This window comes from Peromyscus leucopus, chromosome X (genome assembly GCF_004664715.2).
Source record: "Peromyscus leucopus breed LL Stock chromosome X, UCI_PerLeu_2.1, whole genome shotgun sequence".
In the NCBI taxonomy this organism is placed as follows: domain Eukaryota; kingdom Metazoa; phylum Chordata; class Mammalia; order Rodentia; family Cricetidae; genus Peromyscus; species Peromyscus leucopus.
In genome coordinates this window covers 8779629-8803135 of record NC_051083.1, presented here as the reverse complement: position 1 = coordinate 8803135, position 23507 = coordinate 8779629, and the positions used below count along the sequence as shown (strand labels likewise).

Genomic DNA, 23507 nt, shown 5'->3' with positions numbered 1-23507 from the left:
CTTTAAGTGCGCAAGTAGTGGACATAATCAAAATATATTGTGTTCATGTATGACATCACAAAACTGAACAACAACCAAACCTAAGGAGAACTGGTGGCACCTGATTACTGTATAATGTCTATTTCTCAATGGGTATCAGATACATAGATTTTGATGTCTATCGTCTATCTTTATAATCTTGTAATTTTAAAGCATTAAACAAAGCAAGCAAACACCTAACCCAAAAATAAAATCAACCAAAATAATTGCCAGCTTTAATATTTGAGCTTGGATCTAATATAATACTATCGTTTTAGATAATTGAAACTTAGGTTCTCAAACACTGAAAAAGAAGTAAAACACAGGGGAAGACTTTGTGTCCTATTTAGTTAGTATGCCCAAACAGAATTCTCAAGCACTGAAACAAGGTGTTCTCATTGGTTTGCTTAGTGTAGTTTATTCCCTAATGTTAACATAGATTTGCGTTGCCTGTTTAGCTCATGTTGGCTTGGATTTTCAGTCCTTGCAGTGTGCATGGCAATGAGTAAGATGTTGTCTCTGTAGTGTTCATTTATCTAGCTGTGTTAAAGTATAATTGAAAATAAAAACATATATAGTTATATAATATGCACTGTAAAATAATTTAAATGAAGCTAATTAATCATTTACTACTTCACAGTTACCTGTGTAAGTGTGTGCATACGTGTGTGTGTGTGTGTGTGTGTGTGTGTGTGTGTGTGTGTGTGCATGTATTGAGAATATTTAAAATCTTCTCAGCAGTTTTCAAGGACATAATAGATTACAATTCATTATAGTCACCATGCTATACAACATATCTCCAGAATTTACTCATTCAACTAAAACTTCGGACAAAGGGTAGCCTTTTAAGTAACCTTTCTGCATTTAGGAAAATTCCCACATTCTGTTTCCTGTCATAGGCAACACGCAAGTCAGAGCCCAGTTTTCCAGCCTTCTGAGCAATTAGAAGTGTGCAGGTGACCCACATTCTACCAATCAAGAAGCTTACAAAATATTTGGCTCAGAAGAGAGTAACATGAGAAACTAGCTCAGTGAAAGCCACACTTAGTGTTAGAGGGGGCTGATTCTTGACACTGACAAAGAACTCAAGGTAGTGAAAAGTAGTGTGGTAAAATCTACTACTTGGCAGGAACGCAAAATGTAGCAATGACCCATGGATGGTGTCAGTAGTAACAGAGGCCATTTTCCCACCAGACAAGTTCTGCAGCTTGGTACTGGGCACTGTTCCTAAAATTTAGCCCCAAGCTTGTTTTTCCAGTCTTTCTGAAGATACTATGAACCACCCAGGATCTTTTTAATAAATTCTCTTTCTGTTTAACTGGCCAGAGAGGAGTTTGCTTTATAAAAGTAAGCCCTCCCCAACACAAACAACACCATCAGGCAATGACAGAATTAAATCAAGTTCTTCAATTTTTCAATTCCCAGGCCAGCATTTTTCTAACCTATCACACATATATTTAATGCTTTCAGGAAGGTTTAAAATGTTATTTTCAAAACTGCATGCCAAAGTCCCCATCTCGAAGATATGCTATAAATTAAGGACAAATTACCTAATTCAAAATAGCTCATGTTTACATGCACAGACTAATGGCTTCCTTAAAAGATATCAGTTCACAATAAAAACCAATAGAAAGTAGCTGCTCATAGTGGCATGTGCCTGTATACAATTTTGGCACTTGGAGGGGAGGGATGAAACAGAAAGAGCATGAAGCCAAGGTTACCCTGTGCTCCACAGAAAAAATGATATCTCAAAAGGGAAAGAAGTGATGGCTCAGGGGATATGAGTGCTTGCCACGCATGCATGAGGACCCAAGTTCAAATTCCCAGTGCCTATGAAAAAAAGCCAGACATAGCTGCTCCCATGCCTATAACTCTAGTACTATGGAGGGTAGAGATGAAAAGATTCTTGGGACTTGCTGTCTTCCAGCCTAGCTCCAGGTTCAGTAAAAAAGACTATAAATAAATAAATAAATAAATAAATAAATAAATAAATAAATAAATAAATAAAAAAAATAGAGCAAGTGTTAGAGGAAGCCATCCAATGTCCTCTTCTGGCCTTTGCACACACAAGGGTATGCATGCATGCACATGTACTCAACTACCACACACACACACACACACACACACACACACACACCATTTAAATACAACACACACATACATGTACCCCAAAGCAATAAAACAAACCAAAACTCATGTAATCAAACTAGTCCAAATAAAAATAGATCAAAAGCAAATAAAGGGAGAAATAACTATCTTAGAAAATCAGGATGAAATCATTGCCATGTTCAAAGCACTACATTTACAATCTATTTCCTTAAAGTAAAAACCACTAAAAGCATAGGCTATAATAATGTTCCCATCCTACATCCACAAATGATGATGTTCATTATTTTCTACCTTCATGGACTCAAGAGTCTTTTAAGATTTCCATTTCAACCTCCCTTCAGAATGTTTTGAATGAGGTCATCATGAGTAAAAGGACAGTTTACCAAAATATGGAAACTATTATACAGTTTATATAGATTACTGCTACTACCAGAACAACAGGTTGCAATTATGAGAATGAAGGTTTTCACTGTGTTGAATATCCACCATACAATAGTTGGTGTGCTACAATAAGAACTTTACAAACAGTGACAAATCTATCCTTAATCACAAGAGTTCTATGTAATGAGCATTGCTATACCTATTTTATAGATGAAAAATATTCAGTAATTTACCCAAGGCCACCAGGCTTGTAAATGAAAGAGCTTAGGTTTGGATCTGGGTCTGCCAACTCCAAAATCAGTGGTCTGGTCTATTTATAGCATACTACCTCCTGGAGGATAAATTTCAGTTTTATAAGTGAGAATATTTACTCAAGGCTCTAAATCTTAGAAGAATTATATTATACAATGTTCACAAAAGAACTACTAGCCTTTCAATCAATAACAGGAGTCTAAGGAAGAGCTGTGTAATAATTTCCTGCATTTATAGAGGCCTCATGCACAAGTTTCTAAAGGGATCTGGGAAGACACAAGAGGAAACGGCATGAACCCAGCCTGCACCTTGAGAGCTTTCACCTAAGTAGTGAGAAAACAGTAGCATGCACAGTATCAAAAATCTATACAGCTACAAAGGATCAGGTGTCATCTGTGGTGGCTAGCTAGCACAAGGCTCAGACAGGTGGCTAGGAGAGATGAGCTGTAAATTCCCTGGTATGGAGCTCTTACTGCTGCTGCCACCTGTGCTTGGGAGACTACTCTGGAAAGGTTCCCCCTGCCTATGTTCCCAACTACATGAAACCTTATGCCTGCTAAGCCTAGACCTGGCCCTGCTTCCTGCTGATATCTGCCTTCCCTCTGAGAATGGCCCTCTGTACTCTCTCTGATAACAATCAGTAGGTCTTACAGGTGAATCTCTCAGAGAATAAAGGGTCACAGAGAAACAGGTACAGTGTAGAGGCAGAATTGGTGATTTCCATAGGGCAAAAGAGAAATGTCCACCACTTGAAGAAAATAAAGAGAGAGAACCATAGGACTGGGAAGATGGCTCAGCAGTTAAGAGCACTGAGTGCTCTTGCAAAGGACCCAGGTTCGGTTCCCAGAACTCACATGGTGGCTAACAATCACCTGTAACTACAGTTCCAGGGGATTGGATACCTTTTTCTGACTTCCTGGGGCACCAAGCATATATATAGTGCATACACATACATGTGGGCAAAATACTCATGCATGTAAAATAAACTAATACAAAAAATTATTTTTAAAAGAGAATTATTACCTATGACTTCTTGACCTGTCCCCACATGCTATCATATATATACTGAGACAAATTCTCAGGGATACCTGCAGCTGATTCTATGACCAACCATAGTGCAGGGTGTGGTTTATTAGCTGAACCCAAGAAGAAAAGACACTTGGACAACACAACAGGTATAGGCCCTCAGGTCCTAGGTACATAGCAGGTAGGTGTCTATGCCAGAGTACTGGGGCCACATAAGTGAAGAAAGTCTCTATTGTGTTCTATCATTTCTGTGCATGAACCAGAGAAGGGAACATTTGGAAAGTTCATTATAAACCTACAATGTAAGAGTTTTCAGAATGTCAAAATACAGAAAGAACCTAAGAGACCAAAGTATGGATGTAAGAAGAGATACAAGGAGGTGGCTTTTCTGCTGAGGGCTAGGCCTAGCTTTTCCTATTGTCAACAAGCCAGAGACAGATGTCTCTTCCATGATGTCAATTATTTATCTAATAATCCTCAAGATTTAGACTTAACATTGATAGAGAAATGGAATCATTCATTAAATTATTCAGCAAACATCTATTGTACTTGGCAGGACTGTGGAGGAAGGAAAGTAAATAAGGGACAACAGAGACCCCCCAGTATAAAGTAAATTTAAAACATTTTAGCACACCTATTAGCCCACATTAAGTACTCAATAAATGATGGCTTCTAGAAAATTTTATGCTAGCAAGTTGGAAATAAAGTAGTAAGCAAAGAACAGACTGTGACCAAATTCACATAATACACTGAGAGGCTAGGATTTGTCCAAGAGAAAACAGGCTTTAAAGAGAGGAGAGAACTAATCAGATTAGAAGAGGGTCATTTGGGAAAAACTTTGCAGGATGAAACTTTTAAATGGAAGATCACTTACTCAGTTCTCAAAACTTCAGGACAAGGGTGGAAAGCTTAACAGCAAAAAAAATAGAGATTAGGGAGCCTTTCTAGAAAGGAAGAAATGCAATTCCAAAGATTGGTGGGAGACACAGGAATTAGATGGAGAAAAGAAACAAGGCAGAACCCTTGCCTGGTCCTAGAACACATAAGGTGACCTTTACTAGAATATAGTCCTCAGGTGCAATTTAACTAGAGAAAAAGAAATGAAGTCAAGGGGTTGTAGAGATGGCTGAGCGGTCAAGAGCACTTACTGCTTTTGTAGAAGACCTGGGTTCAGTTCCCAGCACCCACAAGTCAGCTTTACAACACCCAATAAGTACAGTTCTAAGGGACCGTATGCCCTCTTCTGGCTTCCACAGGCTTCTGCATGCACATAGTACACATAAACTCATTCACATACAGAGAGAAAGAGAGAGAGAGAGAGAGAGAGAGAGAGAGAGAGAGAGAGAGAGAGAGAGAGAGAGAGAGAGAATTTTGTTTTAAAAAAAAGAAGGTAACCTACAGATACCTAAGGGACATCCAATATGGAGAGGGTCCAAAGATACTCATATTTCCAGGTCTCTACACTTAAAGAGAACAATAAGTTTGAGGAATTAATACAGATATGTCAACTGAAACATCTCTATGTCAGAACCAAAATAGTCATGGCTAGATAAGAGGCAGCCACTTAACATTTATGAACTCCTTACTATTTTCGCTCAACACTATAACAAATGCCATGGCTAAAGTAGAAGGCAAGAAAGCAAAGGTCCCTACTCTCCGTGAGGTTAACTAAAAGAGAGAGGATCCAGAATATATACAAGTGCATACACACATAAAAAAAAATACTAGCTAGTAAAAGCATAGAGAAAAACATTTAATTAAGATAGGATATGATAATGACTGGCTACAGAGTTCCTTTGTCATTGCCCATTCTAGAATGTGGGAAGCAAAAGAAGAGACTGGGGAAGAAGGGCAGAGACCTACAATTGTAAACCAAGTACTGATGGAGAGTTCCAAACCAGGAACTCAGGATCTAACCTAAAGATGTAACATGGATCAGAACATCTTGACTCCCAGTCTATGTTCTATTTTGGAAACCGTCATGGTTTAGATGCGGTTTTCTCCACGTTGGAAGTTTGATTAGTTTCCAAGTGCAATGATGTGAGAGGTAGTAAGAATCTTTAAGAGATGAGACCTAATAGGAGGTGGTTAGGTCATTGAGGGCACTGCCTGTGGAAGAGATGCATATGGTTTTCATGGATTTCTCATAAGCTCCTTTAAGGGGGTTGTTTCTTAAATAGAAGACTAGCTTCTCCACTGTCCTACATACATTCCTATCACAATGTCCTGTGCCATATCAAAGGCTCACCAGAGTAGAGCTTATCCTGAGGCTACAACCTTGAACCTCAAAAACTGGAAGCTAAATAAATCTCTTTCTTCATATATTACTCAGCATCAGGTATTATGTTGTAGCAATAACAGATTGACTAATATAAAGATTGTGGAGCCACCTCCAAACTAGAGCATCTAGGAATAATACTAGTGGCTCATTTCATTCAGTGACTATGTCTACATCCAGCTTAACACTAGAAGCCCAGAGATTCTGTAGTGAACAAGATCATCAAGGTTCTTACCCTCAGAAAGTTTACATTTTCTATTAGAAGAAAAAAGAACACCCAAGTCCACAGATATCATCATTCCTCAAAGTAAACAAGTCTCTAAGTAAAACAATTACAAACTGTGTTATATGTTGTGAAGAAATAGAAACAAAGGTCTAAGAATAACAGTGGGTATTTACTTAGGGTTGTCAGACAGAAACAAATATTCTGGCAATAAAAGGTCCTAGAATTTTCCCTGGAAAGGAAAGTGGTAAGGATCTCCCAGGCAGAGAGAACTGTGTGTATAGGCTTGGAATCAGAGAAGAGCTTGATGTGCTTGAAAAACTGAAAGGTGACCAGTAGGGCCAACAGACAGGCCCAGAGAAAAAGAACTGCTGGCATGGAGATATAAACAGTTCCATCACTCAAGGCCCTGTTGGCTTCAGTCAAGGCAAGTCACTGGAACAGGTTTTCAAGACAGGGGTAACCTGAGGCTGGGTTTCAATGCTATGGAACTTCTGGGATGGAGAGGTTGTTTGTTTGTTTTCTATAAGCCCACAGTGTCTGGTGGCCATCATTCTAATCATACAGTGTGGTGTGCCTTTATCACGTCTACAAATAGGGTGAGGCCTCCATTTGCAGACCAATTTCTCTTCCTTGGAGATCCTTCCTGGCCAAAGTGCTTCCCAAAAGGCCCTGTGAACTCGCTAAAGTATTTCCAGTAGTCTTTGTGAGAGTACTGGGAGGACCGATGCTTTTGTAAAGGACACAAAATAATAAAACAAAACCACTCCCTCATTTCTGATGGAAATTTCTTGTTTTCTCCTCCAGTGCCTCCCATTTGTTCACAGTCTAAGTAATTATCTTTGCTGCTTACTTTGTCTCCATTTCTATTCCAGAATACCACAAACATATGTATATGATGATGCATAATAACAAAGAACCATAAATTCTTATTGATCCCAGAAATTTGGCAATTCTAAACAATAAAAATATGTCCTCTGCCAGCTCCTCTCAAAGAACACTTTAAAAACACAAACAAGCATCATTATAACAAATGAACTCCTAGAAAACATGAGGCCTCTTCATGGGCTCCAAACTACCAGGTAGTGATGGCAACAGGCAACTGTAAATACAAATTTGCAAAGTCCCCATTGCCACTCTCACCTGGGCTTCTATCTTCATTTCCCAGCCTACATCTTGACTGCATCAAGCCCAATATACTATATTGCTTTTAGCTACTATTCTTTTCAGAAGCCAGAATTCTCAGGCTAAAGAGAAAGTCCCCTTTGTCCTCCACCAGTGATTTAATTTACATTCTCCTAAATACTCCATTCACTTTGTTATCAAGCAAAAAGGTCTCACAATTGTACTAGACCCTGAACTTGAATTTCCCTGTGTTTCTGTTCTTTGGGAATTTGCCTAGGTCAGCTACTGGGAAGTCCCAGAATTCAACTTTACCTTTGAGAAAATGTTGCTCATGATTTTATATGATTCTTCTCACTACTATTGCATATAACATGACAGGGAAAATTGAGGGGAATTGAGACAAAGTCTTTGATGCCTGTCTTTTGTCTTTCAGAATATAGATGCATATAAACATACAGACACACTGAAGTATACATATGACCTTTTCTCTGATTATCGGGAACTGGCTTTTATCTCTATCCTACCTCTAAAGGTCTTATATATAATTACTAGGATATAACAGCCAAATCTTGAATACAAAATAGTACAAAGGCAAAGAAATGCCAATTCCTAATAAAATCCATGTAGCCAACTGATAGGGAAGCATTAGGAATGAAATGGTTCTTTCTATTCTTTGGGAAAACAAATTAATGCCAACAGGATATGGCTTACCTGAATGTATTATAAGGCACCACTTTCGTGTGATTACTGTCAACAGATGAAAATATCTGCGTGATCTCTCTTAATTTAGACTTTTCTTGTTTCAGTTTTTGTACAGCAAAGTCAAGGCTGCTATATGGAAACTTGAAGGAGTAAAAATAAGACATATACATGAGACTTCAGGAGGCCATTATCATCATCATCATCATTCTTATTATTAGTTCTTTGAGAATTTCCTATGCTGTGCTTTGATCACCTTCGCCAACTCTTCTCAAGTCCTCCTGTCTTCCCTACTCATGCAACTGTGTTCTTTTTCTTGTTGTTAACCCACCGAGACCAATTTGTTCTACTCATGTAATTTTGGATGTGTGGTCTTACAATGGAGTGTGGTTGACTTACCAGAGACTACACTCTTAAAGAAAACTGGTTCTCCTCCTAGCAGCTAACCACTATCAATAGCTCTAGGACTATTGGTGGGATTTCATGCCCAACTCCACCTTCTGTGCTAGAATTTGGTCTGCTTTGGGCTTGTACAGGTCTTATGCATGCTATCCCAACCATTGTGAGCTCATATGTGCAGCTTCCCTGTTGTGCCCAGAAGACACTGGTTCCCAGTCATCCACTGCCTCTGTCGGACAATCTTCCTGACTCCTTCTTCCACAATAATCCCAGAGCCTTAAGGAAATAATGTGGTATTTATGTTCCATTCAGGGCTGATCATTCTGCAGTTTCTTATTTCCTATACCTTAGGAGGGTAATGGAGACCAAAAAGACTACATGGTGAACCCAAAGTAGATGATACATATCTTTACCTAGAAACAAATCTGAAGAAAAAAAATGACTATCTTTCTTATCTTTTGAATGAAAGATTTAGGACAAGGACTGACATTAACCCAGGTCCTAGATCTCAACTGAACTTAAGGGAAAGCAGGTGACAAAGCTTACTAAGTCTTAGTCTTTTTGTAACTCTCACACATAGCCCTGATATTTTAGCAGACCCTGATGGAAAGAATAAAGATTTATAGTTGGCTAAATGCACACCTACCTTCTCTAGATCATTAGGATGGACCCCTTGAAATTACTGGCCACCAGGCAAAGCACCAATCATAGCAAAGCTGGGTGTCAAAGTTCTACAAAAGCATTGTAACCCACATACATTTGTTTTCTGGGCAACCCACTGTTTCTGTTTCCTACTTTGTGATTAGCTTTTTTACTTAGAAAGAATACTCCTTATTTAATACAGTAAAGCATAAGGTTGTAAATAATTACAACCAAGTGATCAAAAGTTAGAAGATGAAATTTTAGAACAAAAACACTGATGCTATTTTGGTATAAAGCTGCCTCTATTCCACCATCAAATGATCCAGGTGGTTTGGCACCTACTGAGCCCCCCTCCTTTTTTGCATTTCCTTTCATGTATTTCCATGATAGCATCTATTAGTTCCTTTGAAAGACTCCTGAGACTGGTAATAAGGAGTGTATTAATCGTTGTCTTCATACAATGTCCTTGTTAAGAGCATTTTTTAAAATAATATAATTTTCACTTGAAATGCTGATACTAGGTAATGTCTTATCCTGCTTTATCATACTGAAAGAAGAAAATCCCTTTATACCTTAAAACTATATATTATGTTTTGGCTGGATGTATAACTGAATTGGAAAGTACTAGTTTAGCATATTCAAGGTCCTGGGTTCAATTCCTATCACTGAAAACAAAACAAAACAAAGCAAAAGACACCTGCATGGTTTAATATACACAGTACACAGATAATCCTCAATTTACAGTGATTTGTGTGTTAATAAACCCACGTAAGTTGAAACTGTACCAATTGCAACTAACTTATAGAACATTTCAAGTTTAGCAATACAACACCCTGGAGAGTATTTCTCTTCATGATCACAGTGCATATTTGAGGTCTGTAGCTCACTGCTGATGCCCAATATCATGTAAGAAGATTGAACTACACAGTGCTTACTAGCCTGGGTTGGAAGGGAATCAAAACTCAGAATTTTAGTTTCTATTAGAAAGCACATCACTTTTGCATGACAGTGAAGTCAAAATACAATGCCAAGCAATTCTAAGAACTGTATGTTTTATGTTAAGATAGAGGTTCTGTTCAGAACAAGAACCTTGGTTTATAACACCTACATTGACTAAGCCAGCCATGGGTCCTATAGGGCTAAGGCCTTCATACAAATTATCACATTTAATATCTGCAGCAACTTTATCAAACAAGCATTATTGTTACTCTCATTTCAAAAACTAGGAGACTGAAGCTCACAGATCATACATAACTAAAAAGCCTGTCAGCTATTACTGTGGAGCCCAGTTTCCAACCCAGGCCTGATGGTTTCTGGAAATCTAACTGCTTAATCATCATGTTTCTCACCTGAGTTTAGAGTTGTCATATAGTATAGGTTTGTAGTTTTAGAATAACCTAGATTTCTAAAACTATAAATGGAGAGGTGGTAGAGTAACTATGGAAGCTGCAGCACTCAGGAGAGATACTGAGAAGAGCACTGAGAACTACCAGCCTTCAACTGGCACTTCTGTATGACTCTGAACTTCTCTGATAAGCAGGCTGTTCTAGGGTCCCCGTCTCCCTGGCTAAGCTTTTCTCCAAATTGTACTACCTAGTTGTGTTTTTTTTAAGATTTATTTATTATGTTCACAGTGCCTGCATGTATGCCTGCATGTGGGAAGAGGGCATCAGATCTCATTAAAGATGGCTATGAGCCACCATGTGGGAATTGAACTCAGGCCCTCTGGAAGAGCAGCCAGTGCTCCTAACCTCTGAGTCATCTCTCCAGCCCTGTACTAACTAGGTAAAGTTCTTCCTAGCCAGAGCTCCTTCCTTGCCTTCTCATTTCACAGGGATCAGACCTGACCTGCACAATACTCTGATGGTAGCAGGCATTACCTGTGTCTTCTTGATCCTTCTCCTTTCATCCCACAGAGGTCTTTCCTCTAATATACCTGTTGGAGGTCTAATTCTGTCTTGACACCTAGCAATTCAACTTTGAGCATTTTCTTTATAAATGAGATAAAGCATTCACTGTGTGAGTATAAATAGTGCATAATTATTAAAACAACTTTAAAATAAATTTTTCCAGACGGATTTTTTTCAAAATTACAAGCATTGAGCTCCAGGTATGAATAGTTTATATGCTGAACAAGTTTACTTTTAAAGCCTGAGATTCTTAACCATGGTATTTTTATTGAACAATATTATCAGCGTAACACTTTTAGTAACAGTAATCATTTACCATTGCAGTATTTCAATTAAACAAATAAATTGTGGCTGGGTGTGTACATACCTATAATCTCAACACTCAGGGAAGAGAAAGACACGAGGACAGTGAGTTCAAAGCCACCCTGGGCTATCTGGCTAGACATGTCTCAAAAAATTAAATTAAAATTAATTCAAGAAATAAAACACGACAACAAGAAGACACTTCTCTGAGCTCACTGCAGCAAATTTCTCCTTCAATTCTAATTTCAGTCTCATGTGTCACTGTTAAGGGGACCAGCAACCTCAGCAACTACTCAGTTCCCCTGGGGTTTTTGTCTGTTCTAGTCATAGCCTCCTTTGCTCCCAATTCCAATTAATTGGAATAGCACAGTATCTGCCATCAGATTTTCTTCCTTTCCTATAGTTATTGCACTGCCTTCTAAAAACATTGTTGGTGTCAGCAAAAAACAGGAAACTTGATTCAGCCCTAGGCCTGCCTTCCATTGGTGTCTGGAACCTGTGATGCTGGGCAGTGGAGAGCTAAGCATATAAATAGAGGAGACAAGGGCTGGGCCTCTGTGATGGGACCTGTGGCCAAGTCGAACAGATCCATTATTCATGCCCACATGTGTGAATGTGCAATGTAAACCAGTGGCTAGATGTAGAAGAAAATACTCCAGAGGAAGGGAAATACACACTGCAGAAAGTGGAAAGCCAAGAAGTATACAATGTATTCACCTTGTCTGTGTTATTCTCCATGTACCTCAAGGTGTACTCATCAGCATTAAGCAGAATAAACAGGTAGCCATTTATATTCACTGTGGTTCCAATATAGAGCTCCTCAGCCTTGATGTATTCTGAAAATTCACTTTTAAAGACTTCTTGACCAGGCTTTTTCACGCGACTTCTTTTCAAGAACATCCCACCAGTGTTTCCTAAAGCAACATGGAAAAGAAGAGTCCATGGGTTGCTTCATTCTTAGAAGAACCACAACTTGCCTTTAGTTACTTTCTCTTCCAACACAGATGGTACAAATTATCTGTAAAGTCATGTTGCACACTGTGGGAGGGAAGAATAGGGCAGTGGGCAAAGAAACAACATTTTTTCTTGGGTAACTCTTGAACACTGTTGGAGAGAATGTAAATTAGTGTAACAACTGTAGACATTATAAGATAATTCCTCAAGAAATTAAAAATAGAACTTGCACATCATCTAGGTTTATAACAAGCCTGAGTATAGATCTATAAGGCTCAAAGGCAGATTACTACAAAGATGCCTGTGTACTCGGATATGTCACAGTGGCCAAGTTATGGAATCAGCCATAGGTGTTCACCTACTACTTTCTCCCTTTCCTCTGTCCTTCATAGGAGTTAGAAAGTATGATAGCCAGGTGTGGTATTAGACATAATTCTAACACTTGGGAGGTTGAAGCAGGAGATAATGAGTTTTAGTCCTTGCCTGAGCTACATAGTGAGACTATGGAGAAAGCGACAAGAGGAGAGGAGATTGGAGGAGCGGTGGGGTGGGAGTAAGTGGGAGAGAGAGAGAGAGAACCTACTGCAGTCTGATAGTTCTCTAGGCTTCTTCTGGTTCCTTCCATATTTTGTTGTTGATGTTTTGTTTGTTTGTGTTGTTGTTGTTTAAATAAATCTCTTCCACATTAACCCTGTCTCTGAATCTGCTTTTTAAAGGACCTAACCTATTGTGAAACTTAAGAATGATAGTAAGTCCTCAGTGATGGTCATGATTTATAAGCCTTCTATTTTACAAATGCAATTTGCTTGGCCCCATCATTACTTTTCTAAGTGTACAAAATTGATATCTTTGACCATTCAGAACATGTCATATGCTCATCCTTGGTTTCATATTTTAAGATTTTTCTATTATTCAAATCATGCTGGGGCCTGACTTAGCTCTACAAATAATTCATTATTTATCAGCATGCTAAATGACTAAAGAAGCTTGAGTATATGACCTGACTGTTACATTTTTAGACTTTTGCATGCCATTTTTTAAAAACTTGTTGGTTTCTTGAAACAGGCCTTGATCAGGATATTCACAACACATAAATTGGCAAATGGTACAAACCAAAGTTTTTACTTATTTTTTTTTCTGAAAGAGCCAGTTGAGCTGGTTATTCTTCTCAAACATATGTCTTCAGTACAGATAAAAGTTGTAAACATGTTGAAACAAAGAACAGAGCCCTACATTTCCAAATTTGTAAGTCAATGGCTGTCCTCAGCAATAGCCACGAGATTAACAGACTGGAGAACATTCCACAGGCCTGGGGGCAGGACCTTTGGCAATAGCCAGAACAAACAGAAGTACCACAGAAAGATGGATTCTGAAGATTAAATTTGTATATCTTGTATTCTTTTCTTAACTAGGCAATGATTTTTTAAGCGGGACAATAGAACACTCTCTTGGCTCTCTGGCTGTGAATGTGACTGGTGGCAGTCAAACCATGACTTTGAAGCCCCAAGGTTCCATAAGAGTACCTCAGAAAAAAAATGATAGGGGATTTCCCCTGGGTAACTGACCACAGCTGTTCTTTGTTTATCATTTTATATATTTGGGTTCACGTTTAAGACAGTGTTGTAAGAAGAAATTTATTGGTTAGAAAATCATCATCACAGATCTTCTAGGCAATCAAATCAGATTATATTCTCTAATTTCGAAAGAAAAAGGCAGCTGAGTGTTCTGAGAAAATGCTGAGTAAGAGAAGTCTCTTACCTGAATTCCTCTCTATAGGTTCAAATACTGAAATTGTGTCATCACCGAGATAAAACGCAATAACAAACATCCTGTCCGCATCAGCACATTTGTCTGTGACTAGTTTTGCAAAATACCGGAGTGTATTACTTATGTTTCCATAGCTAAAAAGAAGAGACATGAAAGTAAGAGCATTATACCAGTAATCCTCTATACATCATAAATAGTGCAAAAGGTGTGCCATGGCTTTAATATAGAAGTTTATGCCTTTCTAAACAGTCTACACATCTTATCTAAACACTGAAGGATTTTTCTCAGTAGATGAAAAATCTTTCCTGTTCTTTATTATGTCTGATAAATATACTGAAAACTAGGCCTGGTGGCACATGCTTGAGATCCCAGCATTGGAAGGGAGAGACAGGCAGTTCTTTGAGGCATACTGGTCAGCCAACTGAGCCTAATCCTTAGGCCAATGAGAGACTCTATCTTAAAAAACAAGCTAGGTGGCTCCTGGAAAGCACCAAAGTTGATCTCTGGCCTCTATGTGCACGCACACAGACATGAACCCTCACGAATGTGTACACAACCAAAAAATTCATAACCACCTGCTCAAAGCAGGTGAATTAATCAGCTGTTCTCTGATCATGAAGCTGGTCAACAATCACAGTAATTCTGTCAGGTAGATGTAGCTGGAAGTTTTCCTGTGTCCTGCCTAGTCCCACAGATGCTCAGACCCAAATAAATACACAGAGGCTTATATTAATTACAAACTGTATGGCCATGGCCGATGGCTCAAGCTTTTTGCTAGCTAGCTGTTATAACTAAACTTATCCCATTTCTATTAGTCTATATGTCACCATGTGTTCTGTGGCTTTACCTGTGTGCCATTACATGCTGCTCCCTGGATGGCGGGATTGCATCTCTCTCCCCTCTCTTTTCTTTTTCCTGTCTCCCTCTTCAATTTCCCACCTAGCTATAATCTGACTTTCCATAGGCCAAATGGCTTTATTTATCAACCAATCAGAGCAACACATATTCACAGCATACAGAAAGATATCCTACAGCAGGTAGAGGCATAAACATTGGCCTAAGGCAATCCAGATGACATACTCTACTGGGCTCCTGGGACACCTGTCTCAAGTCCAGGACTTTTCTGCCTTGCACCTCACATATACCCCTCTCTATCACTCCATCTCTCTAGGATCATTCCCAACTCCTTTCAAGGAAAACATTAACTTTTCCCCTTCATAAACATCATGACTATGTCTCCATTTTAATGTACTTATTATTTGTATTGTATGTAGTCATTACATGTCTGTTTTCAAAGGGAAATGCTGTCTTATTTTAACCATTATCTGCTATAACATTTTTATATTATATTATACTAAATGTTTTCAGAAAATTATACCCATAAAGATAAAATTAGAACTATGTGAATGAATAGGTGAGTAAAGATGGATGAAATAAAATTTAAACATTTTCTCAGGTAAGCAATGGTAACACACACCTGTAGCCCCAGCACTGGGGAGGCGGAGTTCATGAGTCTAAAGCCTGCCTGGGCTACACAGTAAGACCTTATCTTAAAAATAAAAGAAATAGTTCCCAAAGTTGGTTGCATGAGCAGTGAACTAAGTAACTCATGGTCTCTCAGTAAAAAAAATACATCTGCAGTTACTAGCCAGTGAAAGTCAGCCCTTCAACAAAAAGTAAGCCCTTGGGGAGGTCTCTGATAATCAAAAGCATTACCCTTACAAGTATCCATTCCCTTCATCACTTCCCTATCACTTTCAGATTCTCCTATCCTGAAATCCATTCTTTGTGTTCACAGTGATACAAACCACAACAAAGTATTTCTAATTTGCAAAGGCATAACATGCTCTTCTTCTGCCCCTTCTTGAACTGTATAGGAAGGTGGCCTGGGAAAGTACAGTGGCAAGATTGCCAACTTGAGGCCTTGTGTGAGACAGAGCACAACAGTTTGTAAAGCTCATCTCAGACAGCCTGGGCAAAACCACCAGTGGGGTCACAATTTGGATTTTCCAAAGTGCCTAGTTCCAAAGGTTCAGATGGACCTTATAAACTATTTGGGCCAGTTATACTATATCAGTTACCTTCTCTGGTACCTATTTGAATTCACAAGTAAGAAATATTTAACAGCATCCTCTTCTAAAAGACTCATATATATTTATGAGTCTAAAACATCAATAAACAATTGAATGAGTTCTAATCAAAGTCCAAATGAATACTATTTTAAATTTAACTTCTTAGGACTTCAGTTTATAAGTGCATATGTTTACTGTGAATATTTGAATATGCCACTCATTTCCACCCCCCTTAATTCTAGTATTCTGGATATCTCATCAATTGGTAACATAAACCTACTCAATAAAATTGAGTCATTCATGAAGTCTGATATACATAAAAGTCACCTGGAAAACTTGTTACATATGCAGAATCCATAATCTCACCACCAGAGATACGAACTCACAAGTGAGCTTATATTTGCAGAAAACTGCATTATTAATGTGTTATCAGGGGAGTCTGACAAGATAGTTCCCCAGAGGAAATTGTAAGAAAGCTCTAAATATTTAAAAATATTTTCTTCATATAAGCCAATTAACAAATTCCTGTACACTTTTGATCACAGTCTCTACCCTCCCAAGTGATCAACTACTCATATCGCTTGCATCAACCATGATGTCACATTTAGAAATTTAGCACTATACAGTCCTGTACTCTTGGCTGGTTGTCTTAAAATGTGTTTATTCCCATTGTCCCAAAACAAATTATAAATTCCTAGATTTAGGATGCATGTCTTAATGTTTTAGACATACAGTTCAATGTTACCTACCTTTACTGCATTGAATTCTCCCCACCGTCCCTTTCCTGCTATCTTCCCCATGCTGGGGATTGCACCCAAGGCCTGAAGTATGCCAGTAAGTCTTATCCACTGCCCCTTCTCATTTCATTTAAATCCATTTCTATTGGTAAAGGGTAGTTTTAGCTAAACTGCTCTTACAAAATTAACAATCATCTCCACAATGCCAAATCCAGTTCTTAGTCCTTTTTTGCATCTAATTTTACTAATCAGCAACTTCTTCTATGACACTCTCAATCACGTGACTCAAAGCATTATGCAATTATGCATTTTTAAGCTTTATGTCATTCTTATATCTTTGTTTGTCCAATGCCATCCTCCTTCAGTGGTTCCTTCTCTTTTCTCCAAATGCTTAATTTGGGATGTCCCAAGGTTTCTTGACATCTATTCATCCTTGGTGATCTAACACAGTCTAAAAGCTTTAGTACAATTTGGCATCATGAACAAAAATGCTAATTACATGCTGATGACTTCAAAATTTACACCTCCAGCTTAGACCTGCCTCCTGAATACCCTCAATACATACCATACCCATCTTCACTTGGTATCTAATTGCCATCTCAACTTGTTCTAAAACTGAACTTGTGTTCTTGCCCCCAAACCCATTCTACCTATGGCACCATTCCAATTACTCAGGTCTAAACACTGAGACATCTGTAGCTCTTCTTTCACACCTCATATCTAATCTGTCAGGAAATCCTATTAGCTCTACATTCAAAACATGTCCAGAATCTGCATTTCATTTCATCCCTCCAGTAGTACTCATCCAGATGTGATAACTTTTCTGTTGGACTATTAAAGCAATCTTATAGGTTGTCTTCAATCTACTACCATCTTTGTATAGTCCATTCTTAACACTTCATAGGAAAGATTCTTCCAATAGGCCAGCCCAATCAAGTCATTTCTCTAGTCAAATCTCCTAATGCTTCTTCCTTATCTTTCTAAATATCAAGAGTCCTTATGATTGCCTGCAAAACCTTATATGATCTCACATTTTGTTACTTTTACCTCGTGTTTATGAGGTACATTCTGCCTTTTCCTCATCTTCTCTATCCACGTTGGTCTCCTGGAGAGTTTCTACATACTCCATGCATATGCATTGTTCAGAGCGTTTACACTGATTCTGCCTTCTGCTTGGACTATGTCTCTTTGCCTCAGAAAGGTCTATCAGAGCACAATTGAAAATTGCAACTAGGGACAGTCATCATTCATATACTCCTAGATCCTTCACGTGGAAAATTAATGTTTTCTTTTTTTAATGTGATACTTAACACATTCTATGTACTATTTGATATACTTGAGTACCTTTACTTTCTGGCATATCTCCATCAATAAGAAAGAAGTTTTATGAGAGAAGGTGGGCTTATATGGCTGTTTTTTTCATTGATATATCACAAACACCTAAGTAAATGCCTGTCACACAGGAGGTCCTTGGGACATATTTGTTGACCACCCTACCCCAAGTTCACCTATAACTAAGAACAAACAAACAAGAACAAAAGCTCTAGAGAAATAGTTCTCAACCTTCCAACTACTGTGACCCTTTAATATAGTTCCTCATGTTGTGGTGACCCCCAACCATATAATGATTTTCATTGATACTTCATAACAATCATTTTGCTACTGTTATGAATGGTAATGTGTTTTCCAATGGTCTTAGATGAACCCTGTAAAATGGTTGTTCAACTCCAAAGGGGTTGACCCACAGTTTGAGGACCACTGCTCTAGAGATAAATAAGTCTTCATATTGGAAAGCATATGAAGACCTTATTTTAGATAATGGTAGAAAAAAATAAGGGGAGTTGGTGGCAACAAAAGATGGAAAAGACCTGAAACCAGTGAAAGATTAATATAAATATTAAAAACCATAACTTTTTGGAATCTATATGGTTAGAATAGCAGAAGTAAGAGATGATAACTTTCCTGTTAAGAAGCTATCTGCTTTTATTTTGATCCATCATTAAAAACTGGATTAGTGGGCCTGGAGAGATAGCTAAGCAGTTAAGGGCACTTGTTGCTTTGGAAGAGGACCCAAGTTCAGTTCCCAGCATCCACATAGCAGCTCACAACCACCCATAACTTCAGTTCCAGAAGATCTGATGGCCTCCTCTGACCTCCAGAAGCACTATGCATGAATGTGGTAGACATACATACATGCAGACAAAACACTTATACAATAGACATAATTTTTTAAAAAGAACAGGACTAGCAAACATGTTGTCAACTACTGTACTTATTTATCTGCACCTTTTCTTATTGGATGACACATTTGCTGGCATTCTTCAAACTCTCAGGTAAACAATAAAACCAGTCTCTTACTCCAAGGAACTCTTAGTCTGGGGGAGCCCAGAAATTACATATGTGAGTAGTCCCCAAGTCATGTGGTAAGTACAGATTCTATGGCAAGGAAGATAAATTCCAGAAATGAAATTTCCCTGGATTCACTCCCTAGTTTAACTAAAAATTAGCTGTGAGTTTGGACAAGCTGCAGAACTTCTTAGAGTCTTGTTTTCCTCATTTGAAAAAATAAGTGTAAGACTATAATCTGTTGTCTTCTAAGGCTGCTTTAAAGATTAGATGATATCAGATTTTATAAAGTAGTTAATTCAAAACAAACTACTAACTGCTTCTTATCACTAGTGCTATTATTATTAGAAGTATGATCAGCAGAGTATTGTGTGTACAAAGAGAACAAAGTACTTCAGTCCTGTTCAGCCAGTTTGTGCCAGTTACTATGGAAACAAGTTCACTGTGTAGGAGGAGCTTGAAGGAAGTATATTCCTGACACAAAACAAGCACTGGACAAAGAGAAATGAAATTAGAGACATTTGTGTCTATATCTATCCCCATTCTCCAGCCCACTAAAGTATGACTTACATGTACAATCCTATCTGTAGTTAGGGGCCTCAGGGCAGTTTTACAGGGCAGACAGAAAGTGAAGTATCCACAAAGAACTATTTTTACCTGGCTTTAGAAGCAACACCCTAGATAATATTTCATATTATTTAGTTTTAAGAAAACTTCCCTGTTCTTTTACAATAGGGATATTCTTCTCTTCCATATCCTCCAGGTGGCTGCCCTTAAAAACAGTAGTTACTGAAAAAAAAGTCCATCAAAGTCTACCCTGGAATCTAGCCATAATAATGTTGCCAACAAGAGAACATGGATATGTTGACGTCCCTCTTATGTGTAAAAATCACTTGATTCTCAAACACTGATGCGCCTCAGGATCCCCCAGGGTGCCTGTGTAAAGAGATTGTTGGGCCCCACCCCAGCATTTCTTTCTCACTCCATCCAGAAGTAAGCGCAAGAGTTAACATTCTACCAAGTATGGGAACCACACTTTGAGAAGTAGAGTTTGAAATTTAAATAAAACTCTAAAGTTCTTAAAAATAAACAGTAATTTCTTGAAAGACAAATGACATCATATCACAGCAAAGGCATAACTTCCCACATTCCATACAATTTACAGCCAGACAGTTAAACCATTTTTATAGATATAGCATAACATTTTATTCTCTTTCTTTCAAATTTTGACAACAGCATGGGATCTCATTCAGTTTGACTTAATTCCAGGTGCCTTTTCTTCTTCAAATCTTAAGACATGTTCCCTTTATCATTTTTCTCCCAGAATCTCCCAACCCATTATCTCCCTCACACAAAGCCACAATTTTTAATTTATATCCTATTCAAGCATCTGCAACATTTCTCCACAATTTTTCCCTGACTTTTTTCTCCAAGGCCTGCTCATCCTGAAGAACCAAAAGGTAGACATAACCAGTGCTCATATTCTACGTGAACAATTCAGGAGCAGCTTGTGCCTCATGTGTATTAGGGATACTTTGGAAAATCTATCTTTTGAAATTACATTCAGCAATATAAGCAGTCTATTCCCACTGAACTCAAACCAAACCTCTCAAGTCAAAGCAACATGAATTTTCTAAAATTACATGTTGAAAAACACTAACAAATCACTGAAATCTCTATATCAGGGGTTGGCAAACCATAGTCTGTGAGACAGATCCAGCTGGCCACCTGTGTTTGTAAGCCTTTGAGCTAAATGTTGTTTGTACACTTTTATGTGGTTGAAAAGAAAAATATCAGAATAATATATTGTGATATGTTAATGTTTTATGCAATTCAGATGTCAATGTCCATAAAATGTTTTATTGGAACACAGTTACACATGTGTTTACATTCTGTCCATGTAACTTTCATGCTATAATGGCATATCTGAGTGGCTGTGATGGAGGCTGTATGGCCCACAAATCCAAAGCCATGTACTCTCTGACCTTTGAAATCTGCTGACTCCTCCTCTACATTATTTCCTCAAGAGTGAGAAAGACAGATAGATATGGAAAGACATCAGGCAGGGGGTGATATGACTTTAGATGTCTCCAAATAACACATTAAAATATGAACTGTCAATAGGAAGAAGCTGTCAATACCTGTGCATTCATCAACCTCATTGGAAAGCTACAGTAACATGTCCCTGGGCTCAAACTCAAATGAGCTGTGTGACAAGGTTATGTCATAAATTCTAAACATCTTTGGGAAAGCTAGGACTATAATCAAGGTCCCCTCAGGCACCTGTCTAGTTCCACGAATTTTTTGAAGTTCCTCCGATGAGGTGTGGGCTTGAGGCCCACACAGGAGCGGAAAGAATCCTCTTCAGACCCAAAGCCAGTGTAAGGTGGGTACTTCCTTTCTATTTTTGGAAGAGGAGGAGGCTTGCATGAAATGGTGGTAAAATTATCTATAACAAAACACAGGCAAACAAAACATCAATATTTTTTTGCCCTGGTTATGGTTGTTTTTAAAGGTCTGTTATTATTTCAAGATGAACATGGAGATTTTGTACACTATTTTAAACTCTTTCAAACAAAACATGGTAAAATCCTATGAGAGTAGGTTTCAATCATGTTTATAAAAACCACAGAGCTCACTTAATAGTCATTGGTTCAAAAGAAAAAAGCAGAAATCTTTGTCAAATAACCTCTCACCCCCATTTCTGAATATTATTTTGCTCTTCTCTTGATTTTTCCAATGATATGAAAATTCAAACTTGAAACTTTATGCCATCAATTCCATATTTTAACCTGTAATTTGGCCCTCTCTTATCTTCAGTCAACACTCACTAATAAAAATTATTTTCCAAATAGGACTGACTCCTGACTGCTTCCCTTTTAACTTTACCCATTGGCCAGTTCCTCATCCTTGGATCCACTTTTTAAGTTCTCTTTTTTGCCTCCAATTCAACTCTAAGACACTGTACTTCACTGTCTATTAAAAAACAAATAGAAAAATAAAATCCCCTTCCTGTCACCAACCACTGTTCAAGGTCACTCATGTTATTGCTCAAGATAAGATTGCAACTATAACTGTAATGAAGCAAAAATGCAGTTAAGGATACCCCACCACCTACACTCTCAAATGGAATGTGACATGGTCAATACTGTTGACTTTATTTTTTACTTATCATGTGTAAAAACAGAAAGACTGGGGCAAGCTTATAATATCTCTTAGGTAATCATTATGGGGCTGTGTCATCTCTAAGAAGCAAGTGTGCGTTCTAGAACAAATAAGATACTGACCCAATCTATCCATGTCACTATGTTTGACCCACTACAAATGGCAAAGGAGATTCTAGAACATTTCTCAAAACAAAATTAAAACAGACTACTATCTTTGTCTTTCTTTCTTCCCTATGCTTGATAGGTATTTCAGTTGTGAACAAAAAGAGTTCTACAAATGTAATATTTCCTTCTCCATGGTCAAAATTCTAATAGAAGAAAGAATCCAGATTTTGATATATACCACCATTAGAAAAAAAATAAACACCAATTTGTCATCTAAAATTCTAAAAATTTAAGGGGATTTGTTAATTGATCAAAAGGCTAAAGGTATGAAGCCAATTGTAATTCTGATTTCAAAACATTTTTCAGCTTTCAACTTTTCTTAGATTTCCTAGCTGGTTTGTGTGAAATTTCCTGAGTCACAATCTCCAGAAAAGTATTGTTCCATCTTAACGGAAACTGCTCACAGCAGACATGCTGACAAAGGAATTGCCATCAACTATTTCTCACTGGCTCAGTGAAAAGATACAACCAGTGTGTCCTTATAGAAAATCTCATGAACCTTTCCTAATGTTCATTTTGTGATTAAAGAGACATTTTGGTAATAAGAGAAAAGCGCAAATCTTCAAGTTTGAACTGCAGTAGACTCTATCCTTGCTCACCATTACATCAAAAACACCACTGATTGCTACCTTTGTTCCAAGACAAGCACCATGGAAATGGCAGGAAAGCTTTTATGTAATTAGAAAATTGGGGCCTGAGCAGTTTCTTCCAACAGGGGGCATATACATACAGCTCTACCTACTAGTCAGAGTGCACTGACCAAAAGATTGCATTACACACTAATCTGAGTGCACTAACCAAAAATTTTGATTCTTAAGCATAAAGTCACTAAGAATATATTCTATAGCCTTCATTACAAGTCTTAAAACATGGGGTTGTTTTCTCAACTACCTAATTTTTGCAACAGATTTACGTAACAAAAGAACCAATTTAG

The 23507-nt window shown here is 38.0% G+C and overlaps 1 protein-coding gene across 1 annotated transcript in view; it reads right to left on the bottom strand.

Annotated features, from left to right (window-relative positions):
• Positions 1-23507, bottom strand: part of Efhc2 (EF-hand domain containing 2) — a 180014-nt gene that overhangs the window by 55846 nt on the left and 100661 nt on the right. Inside the window, exons 8-11 of the mRNA XM_028875896.2 lie at positions 21525-21690; positions 14078-14220; positions 12083-12279; positions 8124-8254 (exon numbers count right to left, since the gene is read on the bottom strand). Coding sequence (XP_028731729.1) covers positions 8124-8254; positions 12083-12279; positions 14078-14220; positions 21525-21690 — 637 coding nt within the window. The remainder of the gene's footprint in view (positions 1-8123; positions 8255-12082; positions 12280-14077; positions 14221-21524; positions 21691-23507) is intronic.